General features: G+C 54.1%; 1 protein-coding gene across 1 annotated transcript; it reads right to left on the bottom strand.

The window, feature by feature from the left end:
* Positions 1-4,081: 4,081 nt before the first annotated feature.
* PMP22 (peripheral myelin protein 22) lies at positions 4,082-26,084 on the bottom strand. Its single transcript, XM_068413458.1, has 5 exons — positions 25,968-26,084; positions 24,895-24,995; positions 23,714-23,804; positions 11,135-11,275; positions 4,082-5,681 (listed from the first exon to the last, which is right to left on the bottom strand). Exons 2-5 carry the CDS (start codon positions 24,970-24,972, stop codon positions 5,515-5,517), a joined length of 477 nt encoding a protein of 158 aa, XP_068269559.1. The 5' UTR covers positions 24,973-24,995; positions 25,968-26,084; the 3' UTR covers positions 4,082-5,514.
* Between the last annotated feature and the right edge of the window lie 89 nt (positions 26,085-26,173).

Raw genomic sequence — 26,173 nt, 5'->3', positions numbered from 1 at the left:
AAGGCAAACCCTGCAGAGCTTTAACAACCCTCGGGGCTCGGGAACCTCCTGTTCCACCTGCTCCTCGGCTGCAAAGGGGTCAGGTGCAGCCCCACCTCCACCAGCACGGCCAAGGGCACCAGGGCAATGCCAGGGTACCCCTGGGCTCAGGAAGTCTCTCATTAAGGGGGAATAAGAGAGAGAGAATTAAAAAAATAAACACCAAACACAAGGAAGGGGAGATGGAAAGTAATTCATTATCCCAGCTTGCTCCCAGGGCTGTTAAATACTCCCCATCCCCTGGTGTGGGCGGTAGGAAATCCTGCCCCACACCAGGGCAGATGGGATCGCCTCCAAATCAGCCCCAGGTGCTTCACGGTCAATTAGAGGGGAGCGGGGAGCAAGGGAGAGGGGTTAAAGATTACGCAAAGGGCCAGGCCAGGGCCACAGCGGGGAGCTCCTCTGCTCATCTGTATCATAGACGCTAATTTGGTTTAATTTACATCAAAGGCTTTCCTGTAATCTGTGGCGTACGCAGGGTTGGGACCTATTTTTCTCAAAAGAGGTTCGAAAGGGGGCAGGGGCCTTTCTCTTGAAAGCATCCCAGGGAGAGTGCTTTGGGGTTTGATTTTCTTTTTTTTTTTTTACAAGGGCTGTCTCCAAAGGCAGATAAGAGGGAGCCCTGGGAAATGAAAGCCAAAAAAAGTGTATATGAAAGGAACCACAAAGACTGAAATGAAGCAGTTAAAGCACTTTAAAATAAAGCCTCTCCCCATCCAGTGCCTGCAGAGGGGCAATAAAACCATCCTGCAAAGCACACCCTTTGGGGAAAGTTAAACATGTTGAATTATCCCCCAGGAAGTGAATAAACAAGGGACTCAGTGCTTTTTTTCATCACTCCAGGGAGAAGTGGCTGGTTAATGTCGGGAGGCTTAGGGAGAACCTAAATCCAAGCGACCAGCCACGGGGCTGCAGGGCTCAGAGCAGGACGGCCGCTCGGCAGGCAGGGAGGGAATGGGAGCACTGGGCTGCAGCCACGGATCTGATCTCTCCTATGTTGGGGATGGGGCAGAGACCAGAGCCTGGGAGCTCTGCCGGCTCCCAGCCCAGCTCCGAGCATCTTTCTGCAGCTTTGGGCAATTGCGATTGCCCTTTGTGCATCCCGCTCCAGGGAAGGGGCAGCACCTCCTTGGGTGGAGGCAACGCCAGACCCAGCGAGGGCTAAGGGGTGTGAAACCACACCAGGGCCAGACCCTGCGGGAGCATAGAACCACAGAATCGTTTTGGTTGGAAAGGACCTTTAAGATCATCGAGTCCAACCGTTACCCCAGCACTGCCAAGGCCACCACTAACCCATGTCCCTCAGCACCACATCTACACGGCTGTTAAATCCCTCCAGGGATAGGGACTCTACCACTGCCCTGGGCAGCCTGTGCCAGTGCTTGACAACCCTTTTGGTGAATAAATTTTCTGATACCCAATCTAAACCTCCTCTGGTGCAACTTGAGGCCGTTTCCTCTCATCCTATCACTTGTTACCTGGGAGAAGAGACCAACACCCTCCTTGCTACAACCTCCTTTCATAGATCCACCTTGGCTGAAATCAGGGTTACACCCACTAAACACACTCTGTGTTTCTCCACAACATCTCAGGCACCTCCTGGCTTCAAAGCAGAAGACTTCAGAGCTGGCACACACTGACCCAGTGCTTAGCACCTGGGCTAAAGCCACATCTCCTGACCACAGCCCCTGATCAGCCCGTCCCTGCAAGGGGAGAGGGGAGCTGCGGCAGAGGAAGTGCTCCATAAATCATGGCACAAAGAGGTCGTGTTCAGGGAAGCATCAATAATCACGTTAAATAATTATGGGGGGAAAAGTTGATCAAGTGAGAACAGGAGGGCTGCAGGGTCAGCACCAGAGGGCAGAGACGGGAGGGCAGAGGTTGGAGGGCAGGCAGAGGGATGGGAGGGCTCAGGGAAAGGGGAATGGGATGCAAAGAAGAAGTGTTGCTAGATTTGAAAGCAGGCTGAGACTACTGCAGCCTGAATGGATCTAAATAAAATTCACTAACGATGTCCCAGCTCCAGCACATTTGAGGAAAATCAAATTAAAAAAAAAAAAAATTTGTATATATTTAATTATTTCCATTATTATTATTATACTCTTTTATATTGTTATAGTTTATTAAAACTGTTTTAACTTTCCAACCCGTAAGTCTCGCTCCCTTTTCCCTTTCCCATCCCCTTCTGAGGGGGGAGAGGGTTAACAGAGAGCGTCTGCCACGGGTTTAACAGCCGGCCCAGCCTCAAACCGTGACAGCCCCCTCCCCAAGCCGGCAGCGGGCTGCGGGCCGGCCCTGGGGCTGCAGAGCGGGGGGTCCCCGCAGGGGATGGCCGTGACCCGCAGTGCCGCCTGTAGCCACCGGGTGGCGCCCGCGCACCGCCACCGGCACCGGGACGGGGACCGGGTCCGCACCCTGGGACCCCCCCGCATCCCGCTGCCTCCCGTGTGGCATCAGAGAGGCCCCGGGTTGACTGAATTAAGGCCAAAAATTGTCAAAGGAGCCCGTCTGAGGCCAGCGCGACGCTGCGCAAGGGACCTTGGAAGAAAGACCGGGCGCAGCTGCCAGGTCTTGCCCAGCAGCTCCCATCCCCACACACCACCGGGGTGTGGGGTACGTTTGCACCCATGGCTGAGAGCCAGGGTAGCAGGGTCTGGTGTCTTCCAACCCAACAGAGTCAACCCATATGAGACAGTTTGAGGGGGGTCAACTCTGGTGCACATGGGTGGCAGTTTCCCTTTGGACCCTTTCCAAAAGGGATTCAAACCTTCACGTTGTTTTCACTTTGAAAGTCATCGTGCACTGCACGCTTTCAAAAATGCGTTCCCAAGACGAAGCAACTGTGCAACGCTGAGACATCGATACGAGCTGACACCGCTCGCTCGTTCACACCTCGAACGGACAAAGAGCACCGCGCTGAGCAGCAAAAATGAGGCAGTCAGCTTTCGTGTGCCTTCTGAGCACTGATCCAAAGCGAAAAAGAGCATCTTTAATTTTTCTATGAGGAGTGAAAAAAACCCACCTGGGTTCCTACCTGCTCCTCAGAAGGGAAATTTGCGTCCCCTTTGCCAGGTACGTGGTGCCCAGCCCGGCAGGACCCAGGATGACCATGTGGCCCAGAGCTGCAGCTCGTGGGGGCATGAACGCTGCCTCAGCAAGCGAGATACCCTCCAGGCTTAGTCACAGCTCAGCAAAATGACCACACAGGGAAATACTCCCAGGTGGAAAACCACAACCAGGAGCCTTTGTGGTCGACCGAGATGCTGGGATGGTCACACTGTGCTGCCCAGGCTCTGCGCTGAGCGGCCGAGGAGGTGCGAGGCAGCTCCTGCTCCTTCCCTTTGGGATGTGGCTGGGTTGAGAGCTTTGGGATCTGGCCTGATGTTAATAACTGGCCTCACCAGACGGCCTTGCAAGAGCCATTGTGTTTCTGCCAGCACCAGTTGCTACATCAGCTCGGATATTTAATAGCCAGTTGAACGAGCAAGCGGAAGCGTGAATGCTTCCGTGCCAGCCATTAAGGCTGCACAAAGTGCGCACAATGTGCTAATCCCCCCGGCCACAACTGCACCCCCAGGCCCTGGGCAGTTTGGCACCCAGGACTGAAAGGCTTCTGCTGTCTGTGCCGGGTGGCAGAGCCGGCCGGATCCCCCGGGGCACCTGACGCTGAGCTGAACCGTCCCTGCTCAGGAGACTGGGAGGGGATAAGCGTGGTCATGCCCGCCGCTGACCCGCTGCTTTCTTTGGGGAGTTGGTGGTCACGTCACGGGAGCATCTTAGGACAGAGGCAGAAAGATGAGCACGCACCAGCACGACGACACGGCGCCATGAGCTCCGTTCCTGGCCCCAGCACTAACCCCGTTGCAGTCTTACTCCTTACCACAGGTACATGTGCCACGCAGACAGCCCGGCGAGCTCACAGCCTCTCTCAGGGGCATGAATTCATCCACAAATCTGCTACACGGCATCAGAGACCTTCCCCGGGCTGGCCACGCAAGCAGACCGGCTCTGAACTGCAAAAACGCCAAAATGCAGAAGCAACTGAGTTATTCTGACTTTTATTTCATTGCTTCTTAGTCCACACAGTCGGTATAAAATCAGAAAAGCAAAGCAAAAAAAAAAAAAAAAGAACAAAAAAAAAAAAACAAACCCCAAAAATGACACAAAAACAACAACAGCAACACAGTGTCTGGAGTCCTCAGAAGGCAGCCTGGGGTCTGCGCAGGTGCCCGTTCAATTCATGGCCAGACACACCGCTGACGCACAGACAGAGGACAGGCATCTCGCTCCGGAGGCGAAGACCGACAGGGCTCCACCCAGAGCTGTTTCTGTTCCTCTTCACCACGGGGAGGGGAAAAAAGGAACCTTGGTTATAAATGCTTTATTAAAAAGAATAGTAAGAGCAAGTCTAAGTACAAAAGCAGTTATAGCTCATTTATATTACACAGAATTATTTCTCATTTCTAGCTTTGTTGTTTACCTCAAGGTTGTTAACTGAATTTCCAGTGAAGAAGGTTAAATGGCTAGCAGTATAAGGAATGGTAAATAGATAGCACCATTTCATACATCTGGTATTGGATTTCATAGATATACTGGGTTTGCTTCTTTCTCATCGGTAGTTTAGCTCCACGGCAAGGATAAAGCACGTATCACCGTCGGGAGCATCGGGGCCCCGGCAGCTCGGCTCGGCACAGCACTCACCCCCACCCCACCGGCACCAGGGGCACCCCCAGAGCCCGGGCGGGCCAAGGAGGACAGCCCGCCTTGGATGGCAACTCAACCTAAGTGATTTAAAAGCCCAAATTCCCAGTGGGTGTGGTGGCAAGGCAATGGGACTTAGGCACATAAGTCATTTAGGCACTTGGGGCAATCAAAGCCTTTGCTCTAAAATCCTTCAAACCTTTCGGAAGCGTCTCCCGTCAGATCTGGACGTGCACTTCAGTTACCAGGATCACAGCATGTGGCAGGAGTGGGGACCAACCTTCCGGCTGGTGTAAACAGGCGTAGCTCCCATTTACGCCAGCCTAAAACCAGTCAGAGCTGGGGTTTTCTGATGGTTCGATACGGGCTGGGATGGGGAAGGAGAGTTCAGGTCAAAGAGGATTTTGCATGAGAGAAAAATCACCGCGCTCTTGTTACACTGTTAGAGTAATAGTTCCTTAGGCACTTGCTTTAAGGCTTTAAAACATAGCGTAATGGTCAACAAAAGCAAACAATACTATGTACATATATGTAAAAAGTGTTATAAATAGGTTTTTAAACCATAGATACTATATACATCTTCAATTAACAAGTAACCCTTTGAGTGTTTCCTTTTGGGGTCGGTTGGGTTTGGTTTTGGTGGGAGGGTTTATTCCTTTTTTTTTTTTTTTTTGGTTAATTTTCTTTTCCGTTTTCTCGTCTATTTTCCCCCGCCTCCGTCTCCTCCGTGGACGTCATGAGTGCCCTTGTCACGCCGCGCCGCCTCCCGCGGCATCACTCGCGCTTCCGTAGGATGACGTAGATGATGCCGCTGGCGAGGGCCAGGGGGAAGGCCAGCCACGCCAGGATATAGGCGAAGCCGTAGGAGGTGGTTTCCGAGGCTTGGTGCCAGTCCGTGTGCCTCACTGTGAAGATGGCCGCGCCGCTCATCACGCAGAGCCCTGCCGGGGAAGGGCACGGAGGAAGGGGTTAGCGATGCCAGAGGATAACACCCACAGAATCACAAAATCAGAGAATCAATCAGGTTGGAAGAGCCCTCTGGGCTCATCGAGTCCAACCATTGCCCTGACACCACCATGGCAACTAGACCAGGGCACTAAGTGCCATGTCCAGGCTTTTCTTAAACACCTCCAGAGATGGTGACTCCACCACCTCCCTGGGCAGCCCCTTCCAATGGCTAATGACCCTTGCTGAGAAGAAAAGGTTATTAGACATTGGAATGTCTAATAATCCAACGCCAGCATGGACGTCTCCACTTAGCCCGCACCCAGGGCTAAACAATACCCAGTTGTTCTATCACCCAAGAGCCCTCCCCAGCTGAGAAAGGGAATTGGGAAAAGGAGGGAGACTCATGGGTTGAAATTTAAACAGATTTAATAAATAAGAAAACCGATATCAATGCTGGTACAAAAGACACAAAGTTATACTCAGCCCATAGAGTGGTAGAGAGTCCCTCCAGGGATCACAACCATCGAGGAGAGAGGAGAAGGATAAAAACAGAGGAGAAAGCACAGCAAAAGAGCGCCCATCCCCAGCAGCTTTCCCATTTATAGTGAATGTGACATCAATGTTACAGAACACACCTGTGGGCCAGCCTGGGGCAGCTGCCCTGGCTGTCACTGCTAATGGCCTTGATCACCATCCCAGGGCTGGCCACAAACAAACCAAATGTAACAGAAAATTGATCCTATAATTTTTATCCCCACAAAACCAGGAAAATGGGAAACTGTTTTTTGCTATTTCCCCCTTGTATCCTGTCTCCAGGAAAACTGTGGTATGATTTGGAGGGTGTGATGCTGTGTCCTGGCTGCAGGTGAGTGGGGATATCTCTGCCAGGCTCTGAGCGAGCAAAGCCAGAGCATCACCTGGGCTAACCCATCCCTCCGGCAAGCATCAGGCATCCCCAGTTCCGGACCAGCCCCACTCCCTTGGGGAGCATATTTAAAACCCAGACTGTAGCCTGACCCACCCTACCAGAGGTGCTGCAAGAGGTCAGACACAAACCCTGTGGGTTTTTTTATTTAAAGCATGAAGGTTTCTTTATCACCTGCCAGGCAAGTGCAGCTGGGGGCCAAGGATGCTCGGGCCGGGCAGGTCTGTGCCCTGCGATCCCCCGTCCTCCTCCGGGGCTGCGCGAGGAGCTCGACTGCAAACCCCGCTGCGCCAGTGGCTCGTCCCTCTTCCCCACTCCCAGCACCCACCCTCACCAGCCACGGGCCAGCGCAGTCCCCGAGGGCTGTCTGGCTGGGCCCAGCTCCGGTAGGCAGCATTTTAGCTTTGTTGCAAAAAAAAAAACCAAACCCATGAGCGCTGGGGACTGCCCTGAGCTAGCACAAAGCCACCTCTATTTCTGCCCCAAAAACAAGCTCTTTCAGTCAGTCCCAGCAGTTGTATTATACAGTTGTGGGGCTGTTGTCGGAGCCGAGTTCCAAATCCCCTGCACGGACCTTGGGACCACCTACATTTAACCACCGTGATATTTGAGCTGTAATTCCACTTGACACTGCTCCTTTGTTCGGGGAAAGTGCACAAGTGGGAATACGGCTCATTAACGCGCCACTGGTGCAGTTTCCATTCTCTGAGCTCAAGAGCCAACTCCCACTGCCCCGGCCCATGCACACAGAGCACAGCAACCGCCTGCCGACGCTGGTGGGACAGAGACCAGGCACGCGGCCACGCCGGGCACCTACAGACAGCAGAAAAATACAGCAGCGATTGTCCGCGTGAGGAATTTGGCAAAATGGAGGCGACGGTTTCTGCAGCATCTGCACTGATTTTGGCCCGGGGAAAATGCTGGGGAAGTGAAGGACAGCTGCGGTCAGCTGCTTGCGCTGATGCAAGCAATAATGCATCACTTTAGAGCCTGTTCTTAAGAATGTGCTTCAGTCTCTCTGTGACAGGCCGGGAGGGCAAACGCTACCTAGAATCATAGAATCACAGACTGGTTTGGGTTGGGAGGGACCTTAAAAGCCATCTAGTTCCATCCCCCCTGCCACAGGCAGGGACACCTTCCACCAGACCAGGTTGCTCCAAGCCCCATCCAACCTGGCCTTGAACACTGCCAGGGAGGGGGCAGCCACAGCCTCTCTGGGCAACCTGGGCCAGGGTCTCACCACCCTCACAGCAAAGAATTTCTTCCTAATATCTCATCTAAACCTCCCCTCTTTCAGTTTAAAACCATCCCCCCTTGTCCTATTGCTCCATGCCCTTGTAAAAAGCCCCTCTCCTGCTTTCCTGTAGCCCCTTCAGGCACTGGAAGGTGCTAGAAGGTCTCCCCGGAGCCTTCTCTTCTCCAGGCTGAACAGCCCCAGCTCTCTCAGCCTGTCTCCATAGCAGAGGGGCTCCAGCCCTCTGAGCATCTCCGTGGCCTCCTCTGGACTCGCTCCAACAGCTCCGTGTCCTTCTTATGTTGGGGGCCCCAGAGCTGGATGCAGCACTGCAGGGGGGGTCTCATGAGAGCGGAACAGAGGGGCAGAATCCCCTCCCTCGCCCTGCTGGCCACACTGCTAGGGATGCAGCCCAGCACACGGTTGGCTTTCTGGGCTGCCAGCGCACATTGCCAGCTCATGTTGAGCTTCTCGTCATCCATCACCCCCAAGTCCTTCTCCTCAGGGCTGCTCTCAATCCATTCTCCACCCAGCCTGTATTTGTGCTTGGGATTGCCCCAACCCACGTGCAGGACCTTGCACTTGGCCTTGTTGAACTTCATGCGGTTTGCACAGGCCCAGCTCAAATCTGGTCCTGCGGGTCTGTGTATCCTGGCCCAGCCCTGCAGACAAGCTGGGATGGGTGCTGGTGCATGCCCATGGGCAGCTCTTCAATGCAGGGCTTTGCAAAAAGCTGCAGGACGTGTGGAAGGCGCAGCCCTCACGGCTGAGCCCACCCTCTCCATCCCACAGGGGCAGCAGCTCTAGGGTGGGAGGGATGAGAGAAAGGGGATAAAAGCGATGCTGAGGCTGGAGAGAGTGATGGAAAAGTTGGGTCAAACCCTGAGAGGCCCAAACCAACGTCTCTCCCATGCTGGGCTTACACAGCTGTTGGAAGTTCCTTTAGATGAATACACCATGGATGTGATGGACCCACCAAGGATGGAGGGGAGCTGCTGAGGGCCTTTTAGTGCCTCTGTGATGGCTGAAATCTCATCAGAGGAAATTCAGCTACACTTCAGGGCATGTTTCCAAGCAGTGTGGAGAAGGTGCTGGGGATGCATCCTACCCTGCCACTGTGCAATAGACCCAGCTGACCTTGTGCATCTCTTCTCACCGTTACCTCCACTCCCCAGTTCCCCTGAGCCACAGCTGAAGTCATAGCAGAGACCAAGACCAGCCACTGCCCTCCTTCGCAGCTCTCAGGGCACCGCTGCCCAGCTCTGCCACCCAACAGCACTCAGCAGCCCTGCCCCAGCATCTGCGGGTTTGGGTCCAGCGTTGCCGTTAGTCAGGCTCCAGAACTGGAAACCCTCGGCTTTGACAAGCTGCATCATCCCGGGAGGAGGTGCAGGGTGATGAAGAGCTTCAGGAAGAGCCTTCTCATCACCTCCCAGAAAGAGGGAGGTCCTCTCCAGCTCTGCTGGAGCTGAGGATGAAACACTCAAGTGGTTAAGACCCCGCCCCTGGCAGATCTGCTGCAGGCCTCTGTGGTGCCAGGGCTTTGCAAGGCTTGGACAAACACCTGCAAAGCCCAACGGCCACAGGAATTTCCTCCGTTGGCTTTAGACGGCAGTGGCCTTTCACAGCAAGCTGCAAGGAGACCACGCCAGGCTCAGCTCCATTGACCACAAGAGCCATCCGTACCTCCAGGTGGGATCTCCTGGCAGCACTGGCATGGCCATGTCCTGCTTCCAACCAACAACTCTAAAATTTAGGGTCACAAAGACCACAGCTGCCCCAAGCGCTCTCCTCCAGCCACTGGTGCCCACCTCTGCATGATCCATCCAGACCCAGACCTCTGCCTACAGATCGCCCAGGCCATGGGAAAGCTTCATGGGAATCAGCTCACACTTTTCCTGTCCTTTGCACTGGTCTGGGGAGTGATTTGACCCAGCAACAAAATAGCCAGCAGGTCTATGGCCTGACTCTGCATCTCCTCAGGGCACCCAGCACAGCACGGACAGGAGGGCTGTAATCCCATTTTCTCCTCCTCTGAGAAACAAGATTCACCAGCAATCACTCAGCAGAGAGAAGCCTTCTGCTCCCAGGTCTATTAGACAAGCTCTCAGGCAGATAATTGCATTATTAATGCCCATTTCCCCTCCTTGTCTCCACGGCTGTAATGGGTTTCTACACATCTGTCCTTCCAGAGATGGCAAACTGATATGAATTCATCACCTGCATTATGGCCAAGCAGATACACTTAGAACTGATTTCATGCCACTCTTGCCAATAAAGGTTAGCTCTAAACTTCTCCAGGGTTTGCAAAGGCCATTCGCTTAGAAGATGCTCAGAAACTTTGTCTAAAGTTCAGTGGATGAGTGTTTTTCCACTGATTTAGTGGCAGGACCTAGGGTGGCTTTTAGTTTAACATCTAAAGCTCTAGCAAATGATTAGTCTCCTTCCCAGACAGTCTGTCACAATTTAGTCAGAACCTCGTTGCACAATTTCATTTTTCTAGTCTGAACGCTTGAAAATCCTCTCCGCTGGTTTCACACGTGGAAACACAAATGGAGCCAGTGGCTTCACAGCACCTATATTTGGAGAACTGCGACGTAGGACACGAACCGTGGCTCGTTTCCAGCGCCGAGTTCTTGAAGAGTTAAAAATAGCAGCTGAGAGTTCAAAGTCAGCTGGCTCACCCTGCACGCTCCAGCGGCTCTTTGCTGATGTGGAAAGCACCAGGCCCCCTTATGGCAAGTTTATAAATAATCATCGCATCCTCTTTCGCCAAAAGAGGATCGTCGCAACTTCCCCCACCCCGCCGGCAGCTGCGGAAACCTCGCCCAGCCCAGCGGAGCTGGGTCCCACAGCCAGCGCGGCCATCCTGAACCATCAGCGTCCCACCCCGCGCCACGGGAAGAGCTGGCAGAGCTGCAGGGTAACTCGCCACTGGTCCAGGAGCCCCCGCGCCCTGCCTGCCCCACCAGCACAGCTCTGGCACCCTGCCCCTTCGACACCTCTCCAGCCAGGGCAGCAACCTTCTTGCACCCTCCACAGTGCAAGGGCAGAAGAGCTTGGATGCATAACGCGCCCTGACAGCCAGAGCCCATCCCAGGGCGTGCAGGACCTCAACAGCCCCAAATTATTCATCCCCTTTCCCCTTCACTGCGCCATGCTGGAGTCAGCTCGGTGGCCCTCCTGCTTCGGTACCCAAGAGCATGCTCCTATCCACCATCACTCTCTCCTCTGCTTGAAAGCCCTTTCCCCACCGGTGACAGACCCATCGAGCAGCCCCCACTTACCAGCAAGGATTTGGAAGATTCCAGTAACATAAAACCGCCCGCCCTTGGTGAGCGTGAACAGCTGGCAAAAGAACAGGAACAGGGACAAGACGCTGAAGATGATGGAGAGGATCATCATTGCTTGGACAGACTGCAGCCACTCTGGGGAAAGACAGACAGAAGGAAACCTCAGTGTGGGCACCACAGGCAGCAAGCCCCCACCCCGGCCCGTGGCCTCGGCATCATCCCCCGTGCCACCGTCCCACCCCTGGTTCCCATTAAGCTCCTTAACAGCTGTGGGATGTGGCCACATCCAGTGCTGCACCAGCTGGTGAGGTCCTCAGCACGGGCACGATGCTGCCTGGGATTTGGGATGACGTGTGCGTGGGCCAGCGTGCTGGGGTGAAACGAAACGCAGGGCCACGCACTTTCTCTTTATTTATTTACACGAGCAGAGATATTAGCCCCGATTTGAAGCCTGCAGAAATCAAGACAAAGCCTCTCCCCCACCTTCATGTCAGGCCTTGGGAGTTCAGCTGTACTAGAAACACAAAAGCCATGTGCAACAAGCCGTGAGACACCGAGCCGGCCAAGCTCAGAGGTAAAATAAATAGACAGCGAGTGAAAACACCCTCTGCCCTTGTGGAGTCCAACCTTTTGGAAAGAGCCTTCCCCGGCTGCCAAAAGCAGAGCAGACCAGTTAAACCAGCCCCTGCGTGAGTCACTGCCCAGCTATTTCCAGGCTTCGTGGGTGTGTAACTCCCCACGTAAAAAAAAAAAAATATATATATATAAATAAACAAGCAAAATACCGCCCCATCCCCTGAGCTGCTGCAGCTTGACAGAAAGAGGCAGCACCTCACGGCACGGGGCTGGGGCTGTGCTCACAAACACCCCTGCCTTTCCCTTTCCTTGTAGAGTTTGAGATCAAAATGAGTATTTGCAGCCTTCCTTGAGAGGTCTTTAAGGATGCGACACTGATTAATCCACCACAGAAGCCAGGCAGGACTCGGTACAGGTAAACTGAGGCACAAACCACCCAGTGAAAGGCAGAAAAATCACTCTTTGGGCTGGATCCTCAGACAGAGGAGAATTAGGCAGCACTGAAGTCCCAGCCCCTTGTTCCTACCACAGTTTTACTCCCACCAGCTTCGCTCCCCACGGCTGCACGCTGCAGAAAATGCCTTTCTGCAGCAAATAGCTGAACCGTAGCAAAGCTTCCAAGGAAAGCTACGCTTCAGCTGAGCAGCCTTCAACACTTGGGGCAGCAAACGAGGACATTTGGGACTGCCCAGAGCAGCATGTGCTCCCAGAGAAGCGATCACGCTCCCGCACCAAATCCTCGCAAGCTGCACACGTGGACGTGAACCGGAGCGCGAGGTACAGCCTTCAACCAGGACGGCAACGATGACCCACGCCCAAGCCCTTCCAGCACATCCATGCCCGCGGGGAACACCCTGTGTGATTTAGTAACGTCTGGCGTGTGTGACTTCGGACCATCAACTCTACCTCTTGTCTTTGCATCTTGCTTCCCGACGTTCACACAACGCAGTAAATTCAGGCCCTGCTCACCAAAGCAGACTGAAACCACCCAGAGCAGCCTCTGCTCATCACAGACAGCTTTTTCCTTCCCCTCCTTCTCACGCTTCCCAAGCCAAACTGCTCTGCAGCATTAACGGGCCCTGCTAAAGAGCTGCTGCGCTTCACTCCTTTCAATGCCAGCAGGTTTACGTCCACGTGCACCACAGAATCACACAGAATCAATGAGGCTGGAAGAGCCCTCTGGGATCATCGAGTCCAACCATTGCCCTGACACCACCATGGCAACTAGACCAGGGCACTAAGTGCCATGTCCAGGCTTTTCTTAAACACATCCAGAGATGGTGACTCCACCACCTCCCTGGGCAGCCCCTTCCAGTGTCTAATGACCCTTGCTGAGAAGAAATGCTTCCTAATGTCCAACCTGAACCTCCCCTGGCGCAGCTTGAGGCTGTGTCCTCTTGTCCTATCGCTAGTTGCCTGGGAGAAGAGGCCGACTCCCACTTCACTACAACCTCCCTTCAGGTAGTTGTAGACTGCACTAAGGTCACCTCTGAGCCTCCTCTTCTCCAGGCCAAACACCCCCAGCTCCCTCAGCCGTTCCTCATAGGTCAGACCCTCCAGACCCTTCACCAGCTTGGTCGCTCTCCTCTGGACTCACTCCAACACTCAACATCTTTCTTGAAGTGTGGGGCCCAGAACCAGTTGCTGCTGTTCCTTAGGAAGGAGCAGCTCTCACTGCCATCACTTCCAGGAAATCCCAGCGTGGCTTTCACACCGCTGTGCACACAAAATGTCCCATAATATCATCTATCTCAGCTGGGCAGGCAGGGGAACCCCCCTGCCTTGACCACACCTGACCCTTCAGCTCTGGCCATGCTAAACCAGTGGACAAGTGTTGCTACTGGTTACCCAGTGCCCACATCCAAGCCATTATATCTCCTCGTATATGACTTATTTTTGTTTTCTGAATATAATCCTGGATTTGGAACCTTGCTAATGAATGAATAGAAGACCTCTCCTTTGCAGAAAGTATTGTATTTAACAGGCTGTGTTTCAGGATTTAATCTGCCAGGATTCACTATGACTTCTCACTAAGCCAGTTGAGATTGTATCAAATACAAACTGTGCGTTCAAAACCAACCTGTGCATAGTGATCTGATGTTAAGGAGTAACCTGGATCCTCTAAAATATCAGAGATCATTCTGTTCAAGACGTATTCATTAGTAAGAAATTATTAGGAGAACTATTATCACCAAAAAGACAGTTTCTTTTCAGTGTCTATTTGAAAACAGTAAATCTTTTAAATTAAACTCTCAAAACCGCATCTGTCAAAAAATTGACTGTACTGTCAGCTTTGTGAATTTTTTTCCTATTGCAATAGACTATTTAGCTTACATGATATTAGTGTTGAAGAAATAAATAAATTTAAAAAGGGATGATTTCATTGTATTCTATTTATGAGAACTAGATAAACTCGTTCTTACTGAAATTAGAAGCAGATAAACTCTTTTAACCTCTCTTTACCCTTGACTGCATTGAAGCGTTGCAGTTGGCATCTCTATCACATGCACACCAATACACATTGTACTGAGGCAATCGAATATTTGAGTGCATGTATAAATAAAGGAGACACTTCTACCTGAAGCCAGAATTTAGGCTGGTAATTCCTTCCTGCTCATGCAGCCCAGCAATCTCTGCAGTACAGGAGCCCAGCTGTGATGAAGCAGCTCAAGCACTGCTAAAAATCAAGTCATAATCATTGCTCAGATGGGGTCGGAGAAGTATGGTGAGAGGGTGTCCAGGTGCTGAACTGCAATCTCCTCCCACACCTCAGCACAGAAAGGGCTCCCATCCCAGCTCTGGGAAGTTCAGCTCTCGTCTCACCCCTTCCCGAGCCCTAAAGCTGGGTCCAGCTCCGTGCACCACTGGAGCCAAAGCCTGCCCAGCCCCAAACCCCGCCGTTTGGTCCAGGCCCCAGGAAACCAAGTCTTTTGTGATTTCAAAGGCCACGGGATCCGGCCCGGAGAGGAGCCCTTTCTGCTCGGAGGTGGATGCTCCAACTGGCAGTTATTTTAGGAGAAGGCTGTCTAGACAGAAAGCTGAGCCGAGCTGCCCTTTTAATTGCATCCGCCTCCCCGTGACTCTTTTTTGGTTCTGAATGTGAATGATTTAGATGGGCTTTTCAAAATCCCATTGTAATAAAGAGCTGCGTCAGAGGGGTGGAAAGGTAGACACTGAGAGGGGGGAAGGAAAGCCCACCGTGGCCGGCGGGGCTCGGCAGCCAGCCCTACTGCTCTGCCGCAGCCACAGAGCGGCAGGCGCCCGAGCTTGGGCGGTGATCCCACAGACCAGAGCTCTGGGCCTGCTCACATCCAGCCCTTCGCTGATTTTTATTGGCGTCCTTTGTAAAAACGAGGGGAAGGATCCCCAGCTCCTGCCTCAGAGACCCACAAGCACAAGCTGCCACACTCCCATTAACTCCAAGCTCAGCTGCCCACAGACTTCAGCTCTATCAGGCTAATTGCCTTTAATTCACTTGAAAACACCACTAGAACTGCAGAGAGGATTGCTGCCTCCTCAACTCCATATGCTTTTAACTCCGTTGCTATTAGTGCTGTGTCCTACCTACAGGCTCATAAAAATAAAGCGGGTTTCCTCCAGGGAGGTCTGGGCAGTTGTACCGCGGGGCTGTCAGCACCCTTCACTCCCAGGCTGTTATTTGCGGTTTCCCCTGGGCAGCGAGGAGGTTATTCCATTTTTCTCCTGCATCTCTTCAGCTCCGTGTTTATATCTTTGTTCTTCAGGAGGAGGAAGAAAAGGAAGCAGAGTGGACAGGGCAGATAACACCCTGCACGCCGCTTCCGGAGAGGACCCATCAAGAGCATTTTTAGAGCCCTTTCAGGCAGTCAGAAATGAAGAAAGATGTTTTTACAAAACAAATTTGAACCTTTCCCTAAGATCTGCAAGCCCTGATGTGCTCCTGCCACCGCTTACAACAGCAGGGAAAAGACTTCACCCCTGGGATGCTGAAGACCACATTTCACTGCCCTAAAGTCTAACAAGAAAGAAAGAAACCCAGAGCAGAAATTGAAACCCAGAGCAGAAATTGCAGCTGAACCCCCCAGAAAGACAGTAGCTAACCCAACCCCTCCCAGCAAAGCCCCAGCCCTGCTTGCAGGGAGGTTTTATACCCAGAGAAGGGTTGCAGCTGAGCAGGATTGATGGGGCAGGTAGAAACATGCCCTTGGCCAGGAGCAGAAGGGCCTTGAAGGACAAGCATTGGCTCCTCAGGGTTTAATTCACTGCTCTGTCGTAGACACCCTATCCTCTTTTGACCCAGCCAAGGAGAAAGAATAAAGTGCAAACTGAAAATAAACTTATTTGGGCAATCAGCCACTGATGGGAACACTTTGCACGTACAGCAACCACTTCTGGGGAAGCAAACATCCAGGAAGGAGGTAACCATAGCGTATAATATATACAAAACTAGAGGGAGGGGAAATTCATGACCACATCTGCACGGTAAAACCTGCTCCTTGAACACTGCAAACTGAATATCAGCAGGGTCAGGAACAGCACATGCATCTCCAGGCACAAAGGTACCAGCCCAGGTCTGCCAGGAAAAGCAGTGTTTTCGGAGCAGAGTTTTTCCAAAGCAGGCTCTCAGACTTCAAGGTCTGATCAAGAACCTGAACCCAACTCGCATCCTCGCCTATGAATCAGACAGGTCACATCACAAGCACTGGGGCTGCGACGGTTTTAAACCTTGATATTCAAAAACCCCTTAAGAGGGTTGAAAAAGCATGAACCAAAGACGCAGAAATATTAGCTCAATTGCATCATCCTTCTGGGGCTGAACTTCAGACTGCTGCCCCTTGGCAACTCGCCGTAGCAACCCAGAAGGGCAAAAAAGCTCAGCTACCTGCAGTGCTATTCCTGAGCAGCACAGACACCCCCTGCCACCACCCACAGCCCCACCGCTCAAAGCCAACATCTCTCCTGTGGAGGAGAACAGCATCATGGTTTGTCTGCCACATCCAGCAGAGCCACTGAGCTCTCCTAGGGAAAAAACAGCTCCATGGCATTGCAGCTTTCTTCTGCTTTGGGCCCAGACCTCCCACCAGCACGAGGTCAAACCTTCCCCAGCCACGCTCTGGGCTGCTGGATGCTCAAGCTGGGAAAAGCAGGTTTTTCACCAACAGTTGCTCCTTCCTCCTGGGAGCACTCCCTGGAGAGGACTGCAGGGTGCTGGATCGAGGTGTTCCTGGAAATCCCTCCAGAAAAGGGGAATTTTAAAGAGCTCCCAAGGTATTTGTAAGGGCCAGGGGATGAGCAGGTGAGAAACACTGGGACTGCAGGGAGGCAGTGAATGAACACGATGCTGCAATTCCTGCCCACAACTTCCCCGTCCTCTTCTGTGGATCCCTTCAGAAGGAGATAAAACCCTCAAAGCCCTCTTTTCTCCTCTTGTCCTCTTTTCCTCTCAGCTGTCCTTCCTTTTGCCTTCTCCTTGAGGTTCCATCCAAGAAGTCCTTGAGGCCAGGAGGTCCATAGCTCTCCAAAGCTGCCACATTCAAACATGAGCAGTTTTCAGTGCATGGCCTGTCCTCCGCACCACTGTGGTTCAGCCATGAGGCTGCAGCAGCTGTCCCATTCATCATCGAAGCTCACATCCCATGGAGGCAGCCTCTGATGCTGCCAAGGTAGCAGAAAGCTGCTGGCACCATGAAAAACATCTTCCAACAGCTCCACGATGCCTGATTCAGCTCCTCTCCAAGGTCATCAGCATGGTGGCTCTGATCTCCTTTTGGCTTGTGTGTGAGAGCGAGCTGAGGTGGTAGATACATCATTTCAGGTCCTCCAAAGGGCTTAGGTACCAGCTCCCACTGATTTCAAGCCCAGGCAGCAGGAGCAGGGATGATGAGTGGTGGTGCCCTGACCCACAGGCACGCTGGTGAGGTACCCTCAGCCTGTGGCCATGGGGACACCCAAGAGTCTCATCAAGGCCAAAAAAATGTTGGGTTAAGGGTTTTCCATCACTGCACTCTACAGTGGACTCTCCTACCCATTCTTCTGTTTTCGCAGTCATCATTTGCCCACATGTTGCAGTCCTCCTCCCTTTTGATCCTCTTCTATGGGCCAAAGCCCCACACCCAGCAGGGAAGGTTGACTGACCCCCTTCTAACGCAAGAAAAGAGGAGCAAAAGAGCTCTGGAGCAGCCGAGATAAAAACAGCACTTGTTCCCTACCTCTCCTTATCAGGTGCTCTTTGTAAGAACAAGCAACAATAAAAACCTGGTTTTAAGCAGAGGAAATCCCTTTCGTATCACAGGCAGCACGGTTACGGCAGAAATCGATCCAAAATACAAAATATTCTCCTGGAATACCCCATAGTTTATCTTAAACAGCTAAAGAGCAAGCTACAGTCACCCACGAGCTGGCAGAGAGGGGTTCAACCCTGCAATGTTCATCTGTCATTAGTGACAAAGCCGGTGCCTCGGACCCACAAACTGCTGAGGTTAAAAGCTGGCTCTTGGCTACTCTGCTGCCAACTGCAAAGCCCCCGAAGGACCAGAGATCTTCCCAAATCAGGATATCTGTACGGGTGGTCCATAAGCTGAATGGGGCCAGCTGATGGCTAGAACCTCAAGGACAAAGGCTATGCGCTGTCACACAACCTATACGTTATTTATTGCATAGCTTCGTTATAACAGGTTCAGCATCCTTAAATGTGGGTAATTTCTTGCTAGTTTGCAGCTGCCCAGCAGAAATCAAGCTAAAGGCTGCAACAGTGCTGGGCCCACAGACTCAGCAAGACGCACAGTGTAAGGGCAGAAGGTAACTTTAGCATCCAATAACAAGCTGAAACCATGTTCTAAATCTTTGAACCTTTAAATCTTTGAACTAATTTGCAGGGCTGACTGGACTATATCACCTCCATCTCACTCTCCTGCACTAGGAAGTGTCCCCTCACCAGTGACAAATTCTCCGAGTCTTGATCCAGTTGGTGCAGTCTCGGTTCTTCCAGTGGGCTGGAGGGGAATTTGCCCCCATCTCTTTTATTGAGATATTTTATATTCACTATCAATAATGGAATTAGACATTGAGATGGAATTTTCCTCTGCACAACGCTTCAATGCAGCCTTGCGACATCGTTTTCAGCCACAAAAGGGATTACAGCAAGTTAAACGGCACCTCCATCTCTCCATACCTTTACCAGCATTGCTGGGAGAAAGAGTTTGAAAGAATAAGGGCAGCAAAGCCATTCTTGGGGGGCTGACAGAGCAGAAGTGGGTTCAGATGTTTCAGTTATGCATTTTAAAGCAGAGAAGCAGCAGCACAATTCCTCCTGGGAACAGCTGATGGGTCAGGGCACAGATGTCCCCACATCATGCCAGGGATGAAGATTTTTCCTGCCTCCTCCAATGCAAAGAAAATGCATTTCAAGCACCAGCAGCACTGCTTAGGGTCCTGTCTGCCAGAGCGAAGGGGCTCTGGAAGAGGCAGAGCCAGCGTGCAGAAGAGCAGGGCAATCCCCTGGTCCATGGCAGCACCTGCCCCATGGACGGGAGGTCCATCCCTGCCCACCCGGGCGATCCAGGGCAGATCTCCGCGCTGGGTGACCCACCTGGCCACCACATCAGCAAATTAGCGGGTGCATCATACAGCCCACGGCGCTTAGTAATCATGTGGATTGGCAGCCTGTGCATTTCCCAAGGTTTGGGGTTTTCATTTCCCTTTAAAAAAGCCAAAAAATACCAGCCTGTCTGTGAACAAGCCAGTCGTACAAAAGCCACAGAGCAGCGACAGGAGAAATGGTAAGGAGACAACAGGAAAAACCATCTCCTGATGTTACAGAAGGATGTAGGGATCTCCACGGCGGTCCCCACTGCTCCCCCCCATTCCCACCAAAATCACGAGGAAAAGTAGTAGAAAGTAGAAGAAAAAAAAAAATCTTCCACCTAAAAAATTCAGTTGTGGGGAGAAAAGGCCATTTTTGGGGAGGAAAAAAGAAATATCACTGTCTGGAAATTTTGGAGTGGAATCTGCTTGGGAGCACTCGAGCGGCTCAGGTCCGGCCGCGTGCCCTGTGCCTGCAGCGGGATCGCCCGGCCGGGGGCTGGCGCGCAGCCGTGCCGACGCACAGTTCTGGGATTCAGAGCCGAATTCTTGAGATAAGTCTTTTCCAGGAATGTCTGACAGCGCAAACGAAGCGAAGATTGCAACATTTTTTCCATAATTCTCGGCCTCTTGAGAAAAAAAAAGGCATTATCTAACAAGCAAACGCAGAAATCCAAGCAACAAGCAGGCAGTTGTAAAAGGCGAAGGAGTGGGCGTCTGCCCCGACGCGGCGCTTCCTCCTCCCTCCGTGCGCTGGCCCAGCCCTCGCACACGCAGGGGGTTCAGGCCTTGCTGAGAGGAATTTGGGAGGTGGGAGCTCGGCCTCCACCGAGGCCAACTCCATCCTGTGCCCAAGGTCTGCTAATGTCCAGGGGAGCCACGGCTCGACAGTCCTCCTGCAGCCAACCCTTGGGTTGTTTGGTTGCTTATTCCACCCCCGTGGGATAATCTACAAGGTCAGGAGCACGGTCCCAAACCCGCTCCAGTGTTAAACACAAGCAAATCTTGCTGGGAACTGGTTTTAGCAAGTTCAGCTTCTTGTTGGGCATCCAAGTAACGGTTATCTAAATAAAAGGGTCCCTGTGGGGCAGTACGGCGGGCGAGAGGAAGCTCGTCCATCCTTACTGTGCTGAGACCGAGAGCAGCATCACAGCACAGCAAACCCCCCACAGCCCCCGTCCCTGCTGAACGAGACCCAGCCCTACCGAATCCCACGTACTCCCAGGACTGAGGACGGCTCCTTTTCAAAAAGAGATGAAGAAATAACTGCACTACAGCGGCCACTGCGATGGCCAGAGGAAAAACTGCCTCGACGTAAAGACCGAGTTCTGCCAAAATTCCCGGAACGAGGATTTCTTGCTCTCAGCCCAGCGCAGACCTTGGCACGCTGCGATTAACCGTTAAGCACCGTCCTTGGCACAGGCACAGAGAAACAAACTCTGAAGGCTTTCTACAACCCAGCGTAGCACGCACAGCTGTTTTGAAAGAGATTTAAATGAGAACGGTTTGCGGTATTTGGTGTAGGACCTTCCATGTTTTTGAAAGTAAGCATATTCCTAGCAAAGAGCGTAGGAGCAGCATAGTAAGGGTGAGGCAGGGGACAAGCATGAGCCTCGGAGGTGGCCCTGCCACAGCATCCTCGCCCCGTGTCCCTGCTATCGCTCCAAACAGTGGCCAACCAGAGCTCCCCGGTAGTGCCAGGGGTGGCTGGAGCCAGGGGCTTGGAGACGGGCAGCGGGGAGGGAGGGTGCAGGGATCACAGAATCACAGAATCAATCAGGTTGGGAGAGACCCCTGGGATCATCGAGTCCAACCATTGCCCTGACACCACCATGGCAACTAGACCATGGCACTAAGTGCCATGTCCAGTCTTTTCTTAAACACCTCCAGAGATGCTGACTCCACCACCTCCCTGGGCAGCCCCTTCCAATGGCTAATGACCCTTGCTGAGAAGAAATGCTTCCTAATGTCCAACCTGAACCTCCCCTGGCGAAGCTTGAGGCTGTGTCCTCTTGTCCTATCGCTAGTTGCCTGGGAGAAGAGGCCGACTCCCACTCCACTACAACCTCCCTTCAAGTAGTTGTAGACTGCACTAAGGTCACCTCTGAGCCTCCTCTTCTCCAGGCTAAACAACCCCAGCTCCCTCAGCCATTCCTCGTAGGTCCACTGGAAAGTATCCACTGGAAAGGATGGTGCGTGGTGCTTTTGTTCTGTTTTACAAACAGATTTGAAAAGCCTTGCGAAAGCCTAGGAAATCTCTTTCGATTTTGTGTTCCTACAGCACCGGTGAGCTCTGGATCCTGCATCCAGAGTCTCACCAGATGAGCACTGGTCCTCAGCAGCACTGCTCCCACAGCCCTGCCGCGGGGCGGATGGCGCAGAAGCTTTTGCCCAAGCAAAACCCCCTTCTCCATGCCAGAGTAGAGCCTCCACACAATGAGAGGTGGCAGAGAGCACAATGCACCTCTACTACTCCCAGCAGCCCACTGGGGCACCTTATGAACCAAACTCAGCTGCTCGACCGCATCTTTAGTGGAGCAATCTTGACTATAGCACTTTTTATGTAAAAAAAAAATCATCACTGAAAAGGATCCAGAGGGAAGCCCCTCTCTGAGCAGCTTCTGGGAACAGGGCAACATAGACTCGCACCACCTAGCAGGACAGTCAGACCTGGAGGAAACCATCCCAACTGCATTTCAGACAAGCCCCTCTCAACACTGAGAACTCCCTGACACGCAGCGTCCTGCAAACACCCAGCAAAAGCTTTCCAGCCCCCGGCAATGGGGTTCCGGGGGGCAATCGCTGCCTTTTATTTCAAAACGCAAGGTCAGCAGTTCTGGCGGACGCACGAATGGCTGCGAAGCCGCCTGCCTACGCTGCAGCCAGCCAGCACCGGCCAACTGCTGATGAAGGCCATGGCTCCAGAAGGCTCCTCGGCTGGGATGGGATCCAGCCGCTTCCCGGCCGGCCCGGACACCACCAGGCGTCAGCAGAGACCCGCGGCGGTGGCTTCACTCCCACCCAAACCAGAGCTTGGGCCCCTGCAGGGAAACACGCCACTGCTTTCAGCCCAGGGAAGATAAGAGGGAGAGCGAGCATCAGCATCCACCTCCCCTCGTGGGATACCCACGAGAGTTTTCTCCCAGCTGGTTAGGGATTAGGGTGACCTGAATCTCCAAAAACCTCTGACAGTCTCCCATCACCACAAGACCCTTCGAAAGCATTTAGTGCTCTCCACTGTGACATGTCCCTCCTCGCCAAGACCATGTGGCATCGGTTTGCTCCTATGCCAGGACCATGTTTCCGGCGTAGTGTGACTGTGCTCCCAGTGACACCGGTATGATTCACAGCTGGTTTCACTGGGGGGGGTTACACTGGGAGACTCTGTTTCCATGGGAAAGCAAAAACCAGGCTAACTGAAAACAAACGCTGGACACAGCACCACTGGCATTAGCCCTGTCTTCTGGGGAAACTGAGGCACAGGCTTGCCTGACTCCCTGAGCACAGATTTCGTGCTACTGGTACCACGAAGTGCCCTGGAAACTCTGCATCATGCATCTTATCAAGCACTCCTGCCCTGCTAACCTCAGCCATCAGCTCACTGGGTGATGCCACCCAGCGTGACATCAGCCTTCACCCAGCTCTGTCCAGAGGTGGCTGCTCAGCCACCCGAGACACGCAGGTGCCACGGGGGCAGTTTTCGCAGCGGGACGAGGCAGGGCCTGAGGGCTCAGCACACCCCACACGCAGTGCTCGGCAGCGAACCACAGCCTGCCCAAAAACTCAGCCTGTCACAGCAGCAAAAAGCAGGGTGGCTTTCTAGTCAGGGGACAGGGGGTCCTCAGGGCACCAAGTGCATCTTTAAAACACTTCTCAGAACTGAAGTAAGAGTGAGGCATGCTGAAAACGGCCCCCCGCTGCTCCTAGCAGGGTGATGGGCACCCAGCAAGCCCTGTTCCAAGGACTGCCTCACATTTGTATATCCATCTAATCGAAATAGCCTGACAACAGCAGACCACCCAAAAGCACTCGAGCCGGTCACCTCCGCTGTGGCTGTGTGCTGAGCATCCTGCCCCTGAGCTGCCAGGAGCTGCCCACAGCTCCAGGCCAGAGCGATGGGCATGGACGCTGGCGGCCATGCTAAGCCCCATCGCAACTTCAGGGACTGATAAGGTGGGTGGGGAGCAATCCCCCCGCTGCTGGGCCAGCCCGGCGCCCCCCCACCAGGAACACAGTGCGGCCTTGCCCCTCCATCTGGGGACAGAGCAGAGGAGGCAAGGGGGAGAGGTAAGAGGGAACAACTTCATGGGGGTGCAGGGAAAAGCCAGAGGGAATCACAAATAACCTGCACAGACAAATCCCCCTTGATTCCCTAAGTCCAGGGAGGAGAATAAAAGCGAGGGGCAGCAGCCGCCCTGATTGCCGGGGAGCACTCACCGTTCGTGGACGATGTCAGGCAGTGGAAGACGCTACCGGAGGTGCAGTTCTGCCAGAGGTCTGCTGTGTGCTCGCCGTTCACCAGCCATTGCTGCAAAGAGACGCAGCCCCGTGAGCAGGGCCCTGGCCGGAGGGAGCAGGCAGCCGCGTGTCCCCCCGCAAGGCTTTGGCACCGGCACGCGTGTGCCCGGCCGGGCACTCCCAGGCACGTGCTTTTCTTTAGAAAGGCGTTTGGAAAGTAAATAATGATATTTGCTTTTAGCTGCTTTCACCTCAACGGCAGAAAAACAGAAGCTCTTTATTCTTTTTAAACACGGACCAAGTCCCATGGGGGATGCGCGCTTCCCTCCCCTCTGCCGTCCTCGCCTGGCGCCTGGCCGGGCTATTTGAATGCTGCCACGTGATTTCTAACAACTCGGAAGATTTTTTGTAATGTCTTCTACTACTATTACCACCCCAAAAAAAAAAAAAGATAAAAAATAAGGGAAAGAAGAACTTGGTGAAGCAAGCCTGGAACTTGCCAGCTCCACAAGACTGCTGCCTTAAAACCAAGGCAAACCTCTTCCTAAGTAGATGACGTGTTAACTGGGCTCCGGACCGAGAACGGTGCTGGGAACCCTCTGTGCAGCATCCAACCCTCAATCTTCCCACCGCTTGCAAAACTTAAGCCTTGAAAATTGTCAGCAGGAACCCGTCTGGGTTAGGAGAGAGAGGCTGTGCTTAATCCACAGCCCCCAAGGAGCAGAGCTGGAGAGCAAAACTGCTGGTGCTGAGGAGCCAGTGCCCAAACCAGTCCCATTTCAAAGGGTTTTGCTCAGACTGGCTGTACTGGTCCTGCGGGCTGAAGCCCGTTAGCAGGAGGAGCTCCTTTATGTAAGTCATCCCACGGAGGGTGGTTTGGGTGCTCCGAGGCTGCTCCGTGATGTGAACCAGCATGGGGATGATGGGGAGATGGGCTTCAGCAGCGCTCGCCCCTGCTCTAACGGGGACGCCCCCAGCACCCGCTGCGGCACACAACCAAGCAACCCTACTGTTATAAGAGCAGCAACCAGCAAGTAAAGGTTTCCTGCTAAAAGCCAGGCTGGAAAATAAACCACGGATAAAAATAACACCTTCTGGTCTCGCCGTGCCATGACCCCCCCCAGCCGCTCCCTCGGTGCCGGAGGAAGGTCTGTACTTACGCTAACGATGGTGGAGACGAAGAGGAGCACCAGCACGGTGACATGGAGCACGATGATCCCCAGCAGCAAAAGCAGCATCTTGGCGGTGGTGGAGGGCAGGACTGGAGGGGCAGAGGGATGCTCTGAGGGGGTCTGTGTGTCTGTGCGTCTGTCCGTGTCCGTGTGCAGCCCCGCGGGCAGCAGGAGGCGCTCCGCCGGCGGCAGGAGCCCGCCCGGCCCCGGGGGATGCTCGGGCAGCGCCCGGCTCCCTCCCGGGCTTCTTCCCTCGGGCCCCGCCGACGGAGGCGGGGAGGGGGGGGTTGTCCAAGCCCTCTGCCCCCCTCCCGGATACCCCCGGGGGGTCCTCCGGCCCCTTCCCCTGAGCCTGCTCCCCAAAGCCCGCTCACCGAGGGGGCTTCTCCGGCCCCCTCCTGTGGGGACCCCCAAGGGGGGCTTCTCCGAGGTGCCCCCCCAGCCCGTCTCCTCCGAGGGGGGGCTCCGATCCCTCTCCCCGAGGGGAGAGTGCTCCTCAGCACCCCCGGGGGAGGGGTCTCTACCGGTGCATCTCACCGGGTAGCCCCTCTCCACCGGGAGGGAAGGTCCCCTGCCCACCCACCCACGGGACCCCCAGGGATGACTCTGTCGGACCCTCTCCCCTGGGGAGACTTTCCCCGACCCATCTCCCCATGCGACCCCCCGAGGAGGGGCGGGGGGGGGGGGGGTGTCTCACTCGGCCCATCTCACCCGACGGGGCTACCTCGGTCCCTCTTCTCCGGGGGGGTCTCCTCGGCCCATCTCCCCCGGGGTCCTTCGGCAGGGGCTCTCTTGGACTCTCTCCCCTGGGGAAGGCGGATAACCTTCCCCAGCCCATCTCCCCTCGGGACCCTCGGAGGAGGGAGGGTCCCCCCTGACCCCTCTCCCTAGAGGACCCCGGGAGCGGGGGAGCTCCCCTAGTCCCTCTCCCCTGTAACCCCCGGGGGGGTCTCTCCAGCGCCTCTCCCCCCTCGGGGTGGCTGTCCCCTTCCCGGGGGAGCGCACACACACACACACACACCCCCCGTCCCCCGCCCCAGCCCGGGCCAGGCCGTACTCACGTCGCGGCGGAGCCGAGGGGCGCTGGGCGCGGAGCGGGGACCGGAGCGGGCAGCGGGCGGCGGCGCTGTCAAGTTTCTCCTTTAACCGGGGCCACCGCCCCGCTTGCGTCTGCGGGACGGGGAGGGCCCTGCGGCGCCTCGGCCGCCCCTCCTATAAACGCGGCAGCGCCCGGGCCCGGCCCCCCCGCGCTGGGAGGCACTCACGG

Source organism: Nyctibius grandis, chromosome 15 (assembly GCF_013368605.1).
Source record: "Nyctibius grandis isolate bNycGra1 chromosome 15, bNycGra1.pri, whole genome shotgun sequence".
NCBI classification, from domain to species: Eukaryota; Metazoa; Chordata; class Aves; order Nyctibiiformes; family Nyctibiidae; genus Nyctibius; species Nyctibius grandis.
The sequence above is the reverse complement of the archived record's forward strand: the minus strand, read 5'-3'. Positions and strand labels throughout refer to the sequence as shown.

Coding starts and splice junctions, on each gene's coding strand:
- PMP22 (XM_068413458.1), bottom strand. CDS start 24,972: ATGCTGCTTTTGCTGCTGGGGATCATCGTGCTCCATGTCACCGTGCTG. Junction 11,276..23,713: donor CCTGACATCGTCCACGAACG/GTGAGTGCTCCC, acceptor GTCTTTCCCCAG/AGTGGCTGCAGTCTGTCCAA. Junction 5,682..11,134: donor AATCTTCCAAATCCTTGCTG/GTAAGTGGGGGC, acceptor CTTCCCCGGCAG/GGCTCTGCGTGATGAGCGGC.